We start from the raw sequence: 14,729 nt of genomic DNA on the forward strand, positions 1-14,729 counted from the left end.
TCCTGTTTTATATTGGTAGCTGTTTAATGTGTCCCTGTCTCATTATGTTAATTGTCTTCATCTGTGATCCCCATCTGTTTCCTCCTCCTTCATTACATGAATAAATTGAATTGGCTTACCTTCTCTTTATTTTTTCTTGTTCCCATTTTCTTGTTCTTTTCTTGTTCATCTTCCATGTATTTCTAAGATGTCCATCACTGTGTTTGCTGTGAATTTTCATTTCTATATCATTTCAGATCTTTGGATTAACAGGCTTTGTTCTTTAGACATTTATGGTTTTTTGGACTTTGAGCTGTTAGTCCAGACTAAACACAAAGTTTAATTCCTGTCTTCTGCATTTGTGCCTGCTAAAATTAATGGAAATCCACATGGCAAATTATGACAGATGTTGTCTGTGTGTCATTTCCACATAAATAAAGCTTTAACTATATTACAAACAGTTTTCTTTTTGTTATTTTCATTTGACTCACCATCCTACCAACCTGGAGCGTGAAGCAAATTACAGCATTAGCATAGAAACCATTTCCTGCATGCACTTTGCTTTTCCAGTCAGAAAAAAATTCAAATTTCTCTTACTGAAAAATTACTGTAGTTTCCATATAAATGAAACTAATTCTTTCACTGACACCGGTGACACCTGGAATAAGACATTTTTATTTAATCTGAAAAAAGAGGCCCAGAAAATAAACTTGTTGGTAGCAATAAATAATTTTTATTATATATATATTTTAAATTGTGCACAGATTACCAGGAGCACTTGTGGTTTGAATTCAAGTTTCTTAGGCCAAATGTTTCCTGTATGAACCTGATATTGCAGAAAAGCGAGTAATAGACACACAGATCTGCAGTGTTCGTTTTACTCTTTGCCTCTACAAAGTGTGAAATGAACACACACGCAAAAGTTGCAGCACCAGCATGGGGAGATAATATATTTAAAGCCAGGAAATCATCATGTCCTGTCATTTAATCTTTACACTATCTTGATCTTTTTCTCGCCTGCATTTCTAAAATCCACTCACCATTGCGCAAATGTTGAAAATATTTAAGCCACATTTAGATTCATGAGATAACATCATCTCTTAACCACGTTGTTTTCTGGGAAAACAATCATCTACGAAGATCACTGTGATGTCACCACACGTCATAAACTTAAAAACACGAGTAGGTGTTGTTGTGCAGGCAGAATAAATATCTTAAAAACAAGAACCACGCTGCCAAATAATCTTTCTTGTGAATATTTTGATGACTATTGTTCTTGACCTCTTGTTCAGATTAAGAAGTGAGAAGATATTGTATGGCTCTCAATAAATAAATAAATTGATGTAAAATAAACATTTGTCTTCCTTCATCTACATTGAAAAAAGATTTTTTCTTTTTCCTAGTAACATGTCATGGGTGTAACAAAGGTAATACTAGTGCTTTAATAAAAGGAATGACTTAGACTAGCTCAATGTGTCATGATCCTGGGTCATTTGAGTTTTCCGGTTTGAGTTTTCTGTTTTTTTTGTCATTTTGTATTATGTTTCGTGTTTAAGACCTCTTTGGAAGTCTTAAGTTGATTGTGTAGTGCCTAGGTTTTTTCTGTGTAGATTTTAATTGTTTTGTATTTCCACTTGTGGCTTGTTCCTCTCCTTGTGTTTCCCTCCTTCATGTGTATCTGTGTTTCCTCAGCCCGTCGTGTCTCTCTTTTTCTCTTGTGTTCCCTCGCTCCCTCTCATCTGCCCCGTCCCATCAGTTTCTGGGGTGAGGGGGGCTAGGGCCCGGTTGGTCCCTGCTCGGGTTTTCAGGCCGTTTGAGGGTTTGCCAGTCCCTTCACCCGTACAGGCTCCTCAGGTGGGCCCAGCAGTTGCTGGTGCCTGTCACGGCTCCCAGGTTGACCGCGGCCATGTACCAGCTCACTCCTGCACCTGTAGCTACTCCTCGGGGGGGCGGGGGGAGTGACTGGTGTCCAGTCTGTCCTGGCACCCATGCCGGTCCCTGAGGTGAGGCGTGCCAGCACCCATACCTACTCCTAGTGTAAAATCTGTGTGAAACTCTGCACTCAAGTTTCAACTTACAAGTTCGAATTTTGACCCTATTTTTCTTCCTTTCAGCTGATTGGTCAGTGTCATGTCAATCACAAATTGAACAATCCAGTCATAGAACAGATGGGTTTGGCTGTCAGAGGGGCACTTTTTTGAACTGCAGGTCCTTGAAGGGTAATACAGTTTGAAGCTGAAAGATTTCTATGTAAATATCACATAAGGCTCATAAGCTGTTGAAAGGATACAGTTGTGGTATACCAGTGGTCAGATATACCATTATTACTTTAGCATTACTTTGACTCAAAATCAGGGTTGATCCGGGACCACTGCTATGAGTCACACTATGCTGGGTGACCATATTTTGATTTCCAAAAAAGAGGACACTTGGCCCAGTCATGAAGAACTTTAATAATACTGTTTGCTTAGAGAATATTTGAACATATTTAAACGATGCCTTCTCTGTGCGGTTAATGAACGGTGAAATAAAAATGTCATATAGGCTTTAACATGTCAACAAGGGCAAAACAAAAAACAAAAAAAACCCTTTGGAATTAAATAATGGTACAGAAATAAGGCGTCATCTGTATGAGAAAAGCTACCAGTACTGGGTCGGTACGAGGGAAATTTCTTTTGCAGTTCATCTGAAAACCTGCAGTTGCGCTTTGGCATCTTTTAAACATCATTATGATTTTTTGCCCACACACAAATCTTTTTTACACATACAAATCCTGATTTACAAGTACAAAATATTTATGACCACAATTTGAGCCTATACATGATAAACCTAATAAATGAAGAGGCGCACAGTGAAACACACAGCCGGGTATGAGGGAGATCGCAACAACGCGCAAACGAAGACACAGACACTAAAAACAAGAGGGATGATATAACCATAAGGGGCAATCGGGCTCAAGAGTTGGGAGTTCGTCTTGTAATGGGAAGGTTGCCGGTTCGAGCCCCGGCTCCGACAGTCTCGGTTGTTGTGTCCTTGGGCAAGACACTTCACCCGTTGCCTACTGGTGGTGGTCAGAGGTCCCGGTGGCGCCAGTGTCCGACAGCCTCGCTGGACACTGGCGCCAGGGTGGCTGTGGCTACAATGTAGCTGCCATCACCAGTGTGTGAATGGGTGGATGACTGGATATGTAAAGCGCTTTGGGGTCCTTAGGGACTAGTAAAGCGCTATATAAATACAGGCCATTTACCATTTTAATTCCCCTTACTGTGTTACATTGTCATCACCTTCCAGTGTAGAAAGATATTAACTTTGATACAGTGTTTCAGTACTTCTTTATTATCATCTCACCTCCCTGCAGGGTAGTCCCCCAGCCAGTGATCCAAGCCTCTTGGCCTGATGGGAAGAAGTAGGTGGAGGAAGGCAGGCAGATGGGTCTGATGTGCTGGGTTAGGCTGACTCTGGTGTCCAGCTCCATCAGCGCGATGTCACTGTCTTCAGTGTATCTGTTGTAGTACCTGTGAGTGATGATCTGCTTCACACCCCTCTTTACTCATTGGTCTGGTTCTGCACTTGCAATCCCAGGAAAGCCTCCCATTTGTGCCCATTCATGACAAAATAGTTCAATGGGTTTCCTTTTTAATTTGTGTTTTTAGTAACTGTGGATTTCCTACACTGAACACATATGTTCCTTTTCCTGCATGCACTTTTTTTTTTGCATTGACAGAAAATTTGCGACTAATAAATTACTTTTTAGTTTCTAGCCTAATTATTTCATTGATATAATTTGTAACCTGGAACAACAGCTGAATTCAAGCTGCAAAAACACATGCTGCCAATAACTGGGAATAACAAGAAAAAAGAGAAAATCAATGTGCAAAAACGGAAGACTTGTGGTTTATGTTCAAGGTTCTCACGCCAAATGTTTCCTGTCTCACATATTTATACAAATTTGTGCATCACATCCTGTTAGTTTATCTTGGCACCATCTCTCTCCTGCGCTTCACTTAAGGAAATGTATTAGTATTCTACTGTTGCAGCTTCTTTGAAATATGCACTCTATATTGCTCTGGTCAATTCTTTTCTCTATACAATTACAGAAACTTGCATGAAACATGTTGTCTAGAAATAGCTCAACACAATAACACTCTAATATCCACTGTGGCTCAATCTTTACTGTTGGGGTTTCTGAGCTCATACAGGTTCTCATTGTCCCTCTGTGCTCTGATATTTAAACTGTGGGGATTTGAGTGAGACTGATGCAAGTTAAAGTAAGTCATTAAGCTTTCTGTTTTATCTGCAGGAGAAGGACACCTGTCAATACATGCCTGAAGTACATAAAAAGGGGGTTAGGGTCATGAATAAATAATGAGATCTATGGCCAAACTACTGTATTTGAATGCATTAGTTGCAGTTTGAATGGCTGTACCTAAAGCCAACGCACCTTGGTTGCACTGATTGAATTTATAGGATTATAAAACTTTATTAAATGTCTTGTTAAACAAAAAGCTTGAAATGCTTTTTGCATGACAGTCCAAATGATCCTGAAGTGAGTGCTGTTGAAAACACCTCATGGCATCATGTTGTGTTTGAATGTTAGGGAACTGGACTTTTATTATCCCCAAAAAATGCATGCATTCATGATTTACTGAGACTGCAGCAAATGAAAGAGGAATGAACAAGTAAACTTATCATGTTTTCGATTGTTGTCCCTTTCTTTTATATAAGACCTTTTCCATTTTAACTTGAATTGTCAAGCTGCAAGTAAAAGAAATTAAAAATGATACGAGGCCTAAAGAGTAATGGAAAGTTAGAGAGAGGAGGAAACTCACAGTGTTATGACAGTTTAATATTATGAGAATACCCATAATCGCTGGTAATCAGGACCCTCTATCCTCTGTGAAAAGCATTTGCAGGGAGACAGTCTACTTTAATTTTTCCTCTCTTAAATTTAACTTTATGGTATAAAAGACATGGATTGATTTCAAAACCAACAATGTAAAAGGTCAACCAGGCCTATTGCATTGCTAAGGAGTAACGAAAACTATGAACACAACAAACAGGTAACCGGAGACTGTGATAGCTGGTACGAAAAACGGGAAACAGATTTTGTGCCTACAGTCAGTCACACAAGGTGAATACGCCCACATAATCACACATTTTGTCACCTTACACCTCAGCTTGATCTGTACCCGCTCTCTGTTTGAGTGCTTTGGACATTTCGTTTTTATTTTTTTAATTAAAAAAAAAGTCTGCGGTGACACGCCATCTCCTCACAGTATTAAGTGAAATAGAACAAGAGTGACTTTCGTTGACACGAAACTTTTAATTCTTCTGAAGTGAGTGCAGTTAAAACTCATGACGTCACGTTGCGTTTGCATCCTGCCACCGAACAGAGGGCTCATTTCATGGCTGCAATTGGACTGAGATATTAAGCTGAATTTCAAAAAGACTGTGATACCTGGTGTAATTTTACAGGACAGAAGCTGAAGCCCCAGCAGGCACCTAACTGCTCAAGATGTGGAAAAACCTCCTGCTTTCTGCAGTTGGTCCTGGAAAAATCGGCACCGTCGCGACAGTCATCGGGATATTCATTGCCACTGTTCTTCTGCAGACCGCGACGTGCGCTTGCAGCACTTTTGAATGTAATGAAATCGTAGTCGTGCCTGTTTTTTTAATATTTTTCCTGGTGCTCCTGATAGACCAGACATTTCGGAGCACCGCGAAACATCCATCTACGTTTTTATGCCTTGTACTCAAGCGCGTTATCAGATCGTTTCTAATCAGTCTGCTGTGGATTGTAGCATTGTTGATTTTCACGGACTGGTATGGTTGCTGTAACATTGATGAAAACACGAGTAAGCTGTTCTGCAAATCTGAGAACCTCACAACCGAACAAGAAGCTCAAAAATCTGAAGTGGAAATCAAGTCAAGGGTGAGGACTTTCTTGCTCTATGCTCATTCTGCTTTTTTAATGAAATTACAGCAAACACACATTAATGCTGTTATATTTTGCATGCTTGTTGCTTCTTTTTCAGCTTGCTGCTTACTCTCTGCTCCTCGGCATGACTCTTGCAGCTTTCTTCATGACTTGGAGTGGGTGGAGAAAATGGTTTGAAGAAAAATACAGTTGGTGCAACAAGAAAACTTTTTACTACAAACTGATTTTGGAAGAAGAGAAAAAAGTTCTGGAGGAGCTTTTGAGGAAAGAAGCAAATGAAACTCTGACTAAAGAAATCACGAGCAACATAAAAAGGAAAGACTGGGACGGCTGTTTTAACGTTGCTCAACAAATGATCAGTAAAGCAAAACATCAAAAACCAGAAGCAACCAACCAGCAGATCAACTGGATCAGTGAGGGGAGCTCCAGCAGAGGGGGGCAGCATCATCAAGCAGCAGCACATCAGCAGGTAAAAGGCTCTGTTATTTACATACCAGATGTTACAGCTGCCAGACTTTGCCAGTCTAAAATGGCGCAACTATTTTTTCTTGCGTTCTGATCTGCACAGGCACCCAGGTCACCATCATATGACTGCAGCTCACTATTAATAACTTTAACATGTGATGTTGTAGTTTAGTTAAAAGTTAACTATAAACCCTAAAATACATTTGTGTGCAGAAACAAGATAAATGTCTTAAGCCGTTCCTTATTTGAACAGATGGATCTACACATATAATTTGACATAGCGTTTTTACTAATTCGTAAAACTCTTTTGCAGGCTCAAAACTATGAACTTGATGAAGTTGCACAAGGTAAACACACCAACACTCCTTAATTCACCACGCAGCTCTCATAAGATCAACTAAAGTCACTTTCACTACAATATACTAAAAACCTTCACTGATTTGATGACGATGATCTTCCCAGTGACCACTAGAGGTCTCTGCTGTTCCTGTTTTCACTGAAACTCTCACATTCAGGGTTCAGGGCTTGCTTTGACCCAGCTCCATGCAACACTGCATCTACCAAGCGAGCAGAGGGTTGAAATATCTTATATCTCATAGCTCATAATGAAGCTTTTAATATTGCGCTGGTGATGGTTGGAGTTCATTTTAATCACTTTAGAGATTGGCCACAATGTGTTACTGTATAAAATATTCGTGCATGTTATTTGACTCCTACCCTCCTGCTGCACCAGAACTGCCAGAATAACAGTTTTATTTCCTCAATAATAAAGTTACTATCAAAGCTCAGAGTGTAGCAAATTAAACAAGTTACTTTTCAGAACCTCCCAGTCCTCTTATTTCCCCTTTTTCCTATCCAAAAAATGTTGAATGTAAAAACCTACAGCTGCAATCGGGAGAGATACCAATAAACGACAAAAAAGATCTATCTTATCTTATAATAATGATGGATTGCATTTACAATTCCACTATTCATTTACACACTGGTGAATGCAAGCTACAGTTGTAGCCACAGCTGCCCTGGGGAAGAAGCGACAGAAGCGAGGCCATATCAGAATCAGAATCAGAATCAGAATCGTGTTTATTGGCCAAGTATATGTGCAGACACATACAAGGAATTTGGTTCCGGTAGATGGAGGCTCTCAAGCACAGCAATGTAAATCACACACACACACACACACACACACACACACACACACACACACACACACACACACACACACGTGCCTATATATACATTACACATGCATACACATACATACACAAAGCTGTGTAAACCAACTATAAATAACTAATCTAAACTTATATACATAAAATACAGAAATGAATGAGGTGGAATGAATATTACAGAATGTACATAAGGTGCAGCTGCAGTCTGGCAGTGGGAGCAGTGTGACAGGTCAACTGTTAAGAAGGGAGATGGCGAGGGGAAAGAAACTGTTCCTGTGTCGGGTGGTCCTGGTCTGCAGGCTTCTGTACCGTCTGCCAGAGGGCAGCAGATCAAAAAGTCTGTGTGCAGGGTGTGAGGGGTCTGTGATGATTTTCCCTGCCCGTTTCCTGGTTCTTGAGAGGTACAGATCCTGGATGGAGGGCAGGGGGGCGCCGATGATCCTTTCTGCTGCCCGTACAGTCCGCTGCAGTCTGTTCCTGTCCTGTTTAGTGGCTGCTCCATACCAGACTGTGATGGAGGAGCACAGGACAGACTCAATGACCGCAGTGTAGAACTGGATCAGCAGCTCCTGTGGAAGACTGTACTTCCCCAGTTGTCTCAGGAAGTACATCCTCTGCTCCATCCTTTTAACTCTGTGACTCTGTGGACAGGTAATTTCCTTAGGGATTAATAAAGTATAGTGATTCTGATTCTGATTCAGCTAAACCTGAAATAGTTAGTACAGTTGAAGTCTGGACCATTAACAGTAACTCAGTAAAACATCTCTATAGCAGAGATGTTGTAAGACGACCATCATAAATGAGTGAGGCAGAAATGAAATCAAATTATAAATATTTAAAACGGGGAAGCATTTTATTCCAGTAATGACAGAAATAATGAATTGCTCTACAAAAAATGAGGTGTTACAGCCCGTTGGTAGGTTTAGTTCTTTTTTACATGTTGCCATGGTGAATCATGTTATCAGAGCTCCTCTCATGAATCTTTTCCTCTTCTAGTCATCCATGTACTTAACTCAGCATGCTTCCTGTAACAGGGTTCAGAAGTACACAGTTCAAAATACAACTTTAGAAGATCACAAAACACCCACTGTCCTGTAGATAGCTCAGTAAATGACTCCTCAGGCTCAAGTTAAACAGTCAAACCATTTCCAGTATATCTTTGTTTTATGTTCATTGCTTGGATTTTCATTTTTCAAGTCTTGTTTATTTTCATTCAGTTAAACAGTTCATTTTAGTTTTCACTCCAGTTTTAAATGTAATCAGTTTGCTCTGTACAGACACAAATCTTTGGTTTCTGACAAAAATATTTTCCACCCTGTAGAAAACACAGACGCCATGCCGTTATTTAACGAATCCGCCTGAAAGAACACAGTTGACACAGTGACGCAGCTCCAGAAACAACGCAAGCGACCACAGACAAGTTATACACCTTGACAGAGTGGGCGCTCCTTGTCATCACAGCTGAGAGGGGATAAAAAGTCTTAATGTTCAGCCTAATGTGATTAAAAATGATCAGAGTGCTAAAACAGAACTTTTCCCCTTTTCCCTAAAATCTAAGTTTGATCGACATATTAATGAGAAAAGTTGTTTGAGTAGTAAAAATGACTGTTCTAATGTCATTGTTGTGTGTGTGTGTGTGTGTGTGTGTGTGTGTGTGTGTGTGTGTGTGTGTGTGTGTGTGTGTGTTAGTGGCTAGATCCACTGATCTCAATGAATAACCCGACTTTTAAATCGATTTAATAAAAAAGTTGTATGAAATAAACAGTGAATAACAAACAGAGTTTAAAAAGGATGCAATCCTCAGTATTTGAATTAAAAAGGGATTATGTTACAATGAATGTTCATGTGAAAATGTGCTAAAGACAAATCTAATTGAAATAGAATTACATGAACTGAGGCTACGTCCACACGTACACGGGTATTTTTGAAAACGGAGATTTTCCGTTTTCGTTTTAAAAAATAATCCCGTCCACACGTAAAGGCAGAAATGAAGGAAAACGCTGCTATGAACATGCCAAAGCAGCAGGTGGCGATATATTCCTAACCGTGCAGAATTGTTGGCCAATCAGAAGTCTAGAAGCCTCGGTGGGAAAAAGTAAACAAAGCTGGGGCATAGAAGCAGAACCGAGTCGTATGTGTGGAGGGACAGTAACTGTGTGTATATGTAAGCATTTAAACACTGCAGAGAGTAGAATTAAAAGTAACAGTAATGTAGAAATTCATTTCACTGAAACAATAACGTGGCGCACAGTGTGACGTCAAAAAACATGCACACCTTTGACGCCGCGTTTTCTCCGTTTTTCTCGTCCACACGTAAATGCAAAAACTGAGTTTTCAAAAATAGCCACCCTGGCCGGAGTTTTTAAAAATCTCCATTTTCAGTGACCAAAAACGCCGTTTACGTGTGGACTAAAGGTGCAAACGCATAGAAAAATCTGCGTTTTCAAAAATTCCCGTGTACATGTGGACGTAGCCTAAGTGAAACATGAAGTGATGACCGAATATTTATATGTGATGTGAATTCTGTTATGAATGACAAAGGAAAAATGATGACCTGATTTTAAAGTTTAAACTTGGTGTTAAATCTTCTACGTCAGCTAGACAGAGATACGATGATACAGTGTGGCTGGAATGATGGATCTAATGAATGATTAGATGTTTGTAATGTGACTGCACTGTAAGACCGAATAGTAATAGTTTGATAAATGAAATGAGTTCCAACTACTTAAAAACCTGTTATAAGTTCATACACCTTTATTTTTTTGAGTAGTTTGAACAAGTTTGTTTTTTCAAGTTATCAGTACTTGAATATATTGATTAGTTTCTAGCATTGCGCTCAAATAATTTGAGTTTTAACACTGACGTCACTTACGTGCCTACGTACGTACCTACGTGCGCCACCTGTTTCTTTATGAAGTGCTGGCAACCATCTTGGATTCCTCGCTTCGAGTGCGAATGCCCGCTCATTACTCCGAAAGAAACTTGTGGAACGTTAATATCCGAACAGAAATAAAAACATTTGTCAACGGGTTTTTTGCGGCATTGCCTTTGACGCTGGATAAAGGAGGGCATGCTATGGTATGTTACGGACTTTTGAACTGGAACAGCTAACGCTCTGCACTTGGCTAGCTGCATTTACCGCCTTTGCAGCATCTTCAGGAGTGCTTTTGTGGTAAGTTTTATTTTTTCTGAAACTATAGTTCTCCGTTGTATCGTTGGGTTTTTATCGTCATAAATGTACAACTCTAGCAGGCATTTAAGAATTACATGCATGCGTCGTTTTATCCATGTCGGCTTGGCCCCAAAGTGTTTGCATGAATTATGCTAATAAGCTCATATTTAGTATAACACATTATTAGTCCCTGGGACTAATAATGTGTTAATAACTTTTCTCATCTCTTACTATTTTAAAAGAAGTCTTTAGAAGGCATTTCTGGATTTGCAGATTATAAACTGCCTTGTGGTTAAATTGTTGAATCAATATGCACTGCTGCGCTGCTTCACACTTAGCGCATACGTGGATATTGATATTGGCTAGCCCATTTGCTAACTGGTGGAACTTAAAACTTACGTTTAGTTCTCTGGAGTTGTACATATTAAAACTGGGGCAGCAAAATTGTAGGCACAGGACATACTTACAAAAGCAGTGAATAATCATTACATAATTACGCGGTAGAACTTGGTTTACATTGCAAATAGTTATGTATACCAAGTTGAAATGTAGAATCTTCTGAACTGTAAAATTGTTGTGCCTGGTCTATTTTAGGTTAGCTTAAGGGTGAATCCATCAATAATATATTTACCAAACAGTTATTTTTTTCGTTTTATTTTATTCTGATGCCCAGTGTTCATTAGTGAAAGACTTAGTTTTTTTTATCTGTCAGGGGCTGGGTCTGTGACACAGCATTTTGAGTTTATTTTGTATTTTTGCTTTCTTATGTTATATTGAAATGAGGTGAAGTTCTTGTATTGTTGTTGTTATTAGTTAAGGTTTAGTTGAGTTCTGGGCTGGTTATGTTTCATCTGTGTCTCCTTGGTTGTGTGTCTTTTCTGTTCTCTGTGTAGTCTGTCTTGCCTTCTGTGTTTTACTGTTATGTCCATGCCAGGGCAGAAGTAAATTTTCAGGGGTGAAGATGCTGTTTACCTTGACCAGCTAAGACTACAGATTGTAGATGAAGTCGAGAAAAGTGAAAAGAATCCTGATTACAAAGCTGATGCTCACAACTTTGGCCTTGCAATGCAAAGAGATCATCAATGATGACCTACCAGTAGGTCAGATCCTGGATTGCTGGCCTACTCTGAAATCCCAGTCCCAGGTAAGAATGTATATAGATGTATCTAACAAGATGTATTTTATATCAACCCCTGTTATCTGGCCTGTCTGAACAAATTATGCCTTTGGAGTGTAAGGATTTTGATGTATTTTGCAAAGATTTATAGACTAATTGAAACTTGTAAACACAAATGTATCCTGTGTGTTCAGATCTGTGCAGAATTCCACAGGATTACAAACCTCCACCTGAAGAACCACTTTTATGCTGTTGGACCAACATGCTCCCCGGCTCCAGAGCTTATTCAGAAAGAAAGCTGTTTGCACAGGGAACGTGTCTGATGTCCTGTCTCAGCTCTTCAGAAGCTATAATCTCCAGGTTAGTGAGTTTTTGTCTTGTTTTTTGAGCTTCATTTAATTTGATCAATTTTTCAATTTTAATTACCATTCTTGACTAGGTTAGCCAATAATTTAAAATAAAAAATTTTCTTGTGATGTAGGAACAAGCTGATATCCATGCCCAAAGTGCTGGTGTGCTTCATGCCCTCTCTGCCTATTTGTACCAAGACACCTCTACCTTCATCAAAACATGGGATGTAAGTTTTGGACAAAGTTGTGAACAATATCTTAGTAGCATCCTTGTTTAGATTTCTCAAAACATTATGACACTTTGACAGTTTGAGAAGCATCTCCATGCTTGGATCTGTCTACAACAGTGTCCATGTCACATAATGGAAACACTACATGTTTTTAATGTGTGTAGACCTTCTATAATGTTCCTAGCCCAACCATACATCACTGTACAAATGAAAAAAATATATAACTCCTATTGACTTTCTGTTGTTATTGCTACGAAGAGGTATGACTTTGCTTTACTAAAAGTACTATTTTTGTCAGTTTGTTTTCTCAAATCTTTGGTGTGTTGTGGCTTTTTTGTTGTTCAAACAATTGATTTCTGAGCTAGTAATAATCCAGAAATGTGACTTGTATAGATGAAACTAAGAGAAATAGGAATGCACTAACATGTAGTAATTTTGTTTTCTGTAGATGATGCATTCTGATAGACCAGATATTAGTGAAGTGCCACTTGGACTCCTCCTGATCAGAGCCAATTCCAGCGATGCAACATTCTTCTGCCCTGAGAAGACTGCAGTTTTGGTCGAGGGTAACATGATCATTGTTTTCACCACCCTGGCTGATGCATTTCTAGTAATATTTGGACTGACTGACGTCCTGCACCTAAGCTACCCAAAATGTTTGGCCAACATTTTTGACTTTATTCAGAAAGTTTTGATGGGTCTGAAGGGTGGGAAGTTGAAGCCCAAAGTGCTGAGTCTTAAAAATGATCTTTTGGCAGCAGAATAATGTCCAGGATTCCTACACAGCCCTCAAGTGCCTGTTAAAGCAAGTAATTCAGTTTATCATGTTTCCAAGTCTGGATAAGTTTTTTATAAAAAGAGAGAATAGAATAAAGAAATCTTTGCAGACTCTGTTTCATACTTCATTATCTAAAAGCCACATCCAAAGTAAAAGGGGTGATTTTATTATTTTTATTTATTTTTTTCCCCCATCATCACTTGTGTTTTAGTTGATTTTGATTGTGTTTTTAGTCAGATAACTGTAAATCTATAGAGAAAATGAAGGACAATCTCATTTCTGGCTTCTAGGTGGGATCTTGAATGTCACTTAAGGAACGTTCCTCCTGAACTACTCATAACTGACATAAGGCGCTAAGGAGGTTTATAACACTTTGTTTATGTCTCTAAAGAAGTATTTTTCTATTTAAAATTTTATTGCTTTGTTGTTGAGACTGTGATTGCACTCTACAAATGTGCATTTTGCATAACCACAGTACTGGCATATTAAAAAGGTTACCAATTATATTTCAGTGTATTAGCTGCACTATACTGTTACTTTCATTCGGTTTTCCCACCTAATAATGCAGGATTTTCTTTTCCTTTTGTTTGTTTGTTTTTTAATAAAAAGGCCATACTCATGTGTTAATCAAATTTGAATACTCTTAAAACAAGTTGTGAAATTCTTTATTTCTAATATTGTAACCTTGTGCCAAAATTTCTGACATTATTCCCTATAAAATGTGGTGGATTTATGTCTTTGGGCTTTTTGTGTCAAAGTAACTCAATAAACTTGTAACTTGAATTTATAATTTATATTTTCTGTCTTATGTTTTTACAAGTGTAATTATTTTGGGCACTTTTTTTTTTTTTTTAAATCAAATTCAAAACACAGTAGATTTGGATATTACAAGCATTTGTATTTAAAATTTTTGAGTTGTATTAGCTTAAAATGGTTAACATTTTGAAACTAAAAATTAATTCCTTAAAGTTACTTGAGCTAGATTTGTACTTGAAACTCAAAATATCAAGTAGAGAGTACTAAACCAAAAATGTGGATATAACATAAAAACATTTATCAATGGTACTTAAAAATATTTATCTGAAGCTAATAAATAAAGTGTGTTTATTTAACTTTTATTTTAAAGTTTTAGTTACTTAAAATATTTTATGTAATCAGTTTCACCAAAAGTTTTGAGTAAAATTAACTTATTGGGTTTTACAGTGTGGATGTCCGGAAGGGTGAAGCTGGATTCCATCTCTGAAGATGTGACATTCAGTGGCAGAGGGGGACGTAAGGGTCAGCATTAGCATTAGCTCAGAGTAGGTTAATTAGATAAGTGTAATTCAGATGTTTTCATTCATGTTTTATGATTTTTACTATTTGATTTTGCTTTTGTTTTGCTCTCACTAAATTGCTTTATTAAAATTTCCTGCAGCTAAAACCTGTAATTGTGGATATTCACTTTTAAAGTCTTTGTGAAAGAGTAAAACTCTTTATCAGTGCAAATTGCTCCAATGCTTTACATTACAACATCTGATCACCTTCCCTC

At 38.3% G+C, this 14,729-nt stretch overlaps 1 protein-coding gene and 1 long non-coding RNA gene across 2 annotated transcripts; both read left to right on the forward strand.

Annotated features, from left to right (window-relative positions):
• The first annotated feature begins 5,494 nt into the window (after positions 1-5,494).
• Positions 5,495-8,913, forward strand: LOC146611410 (uncharacterized). The gene is made up of 4 exons (XM_085345365.1): positions 5,495-5,911; positions 6,015-6,386; positions 6,696-6,729; positions 8,873-8,913. The coding sequence occupies exons 1-4, from the start codon at positions 5,495-5,497 to the stop codon at positions 8,911-8,913; spliced, it is 864 nt and encodes a 287-aa protein (XP_085201491.1).
• A 2,710-nt stretch (positions 8,914-11,623) lies between these two features.
• LOC146611411 (uncharacterized) lies at positions 11,624-13,352 on the forward strand. The gene is made up of 4 exons (XR_014905014.1): positions 11,624-11,867; positions 12,035-12,200; positions 12,322-12,417; positions 12,869-13,352. It is a non-coding gene; the product is annotated as an uncharacterized LOC146611411 (long non-coding RNA).
• Positions 13,353-14,729: the final 1,377 nt, after the last annotated feature.

This window comes from Diplotaxodon limnothrissa, linkage group LG20 (genome assembly GCF_057381915.1).
Source record: "Diplotaxodon limnothrissa isolate DT_005_m linkage group LG20, D_limnothrissa_male_GT1.1, whole genome shotgun sequence".
In the NCBI taxonomy this organism is placed as follows: Eukaryota; Metazoa; Chordata; class Actinopteri; order Cichliformes; family Cichlidae; genus Diplotaxodon; species Diplotaxodon limnothrissa.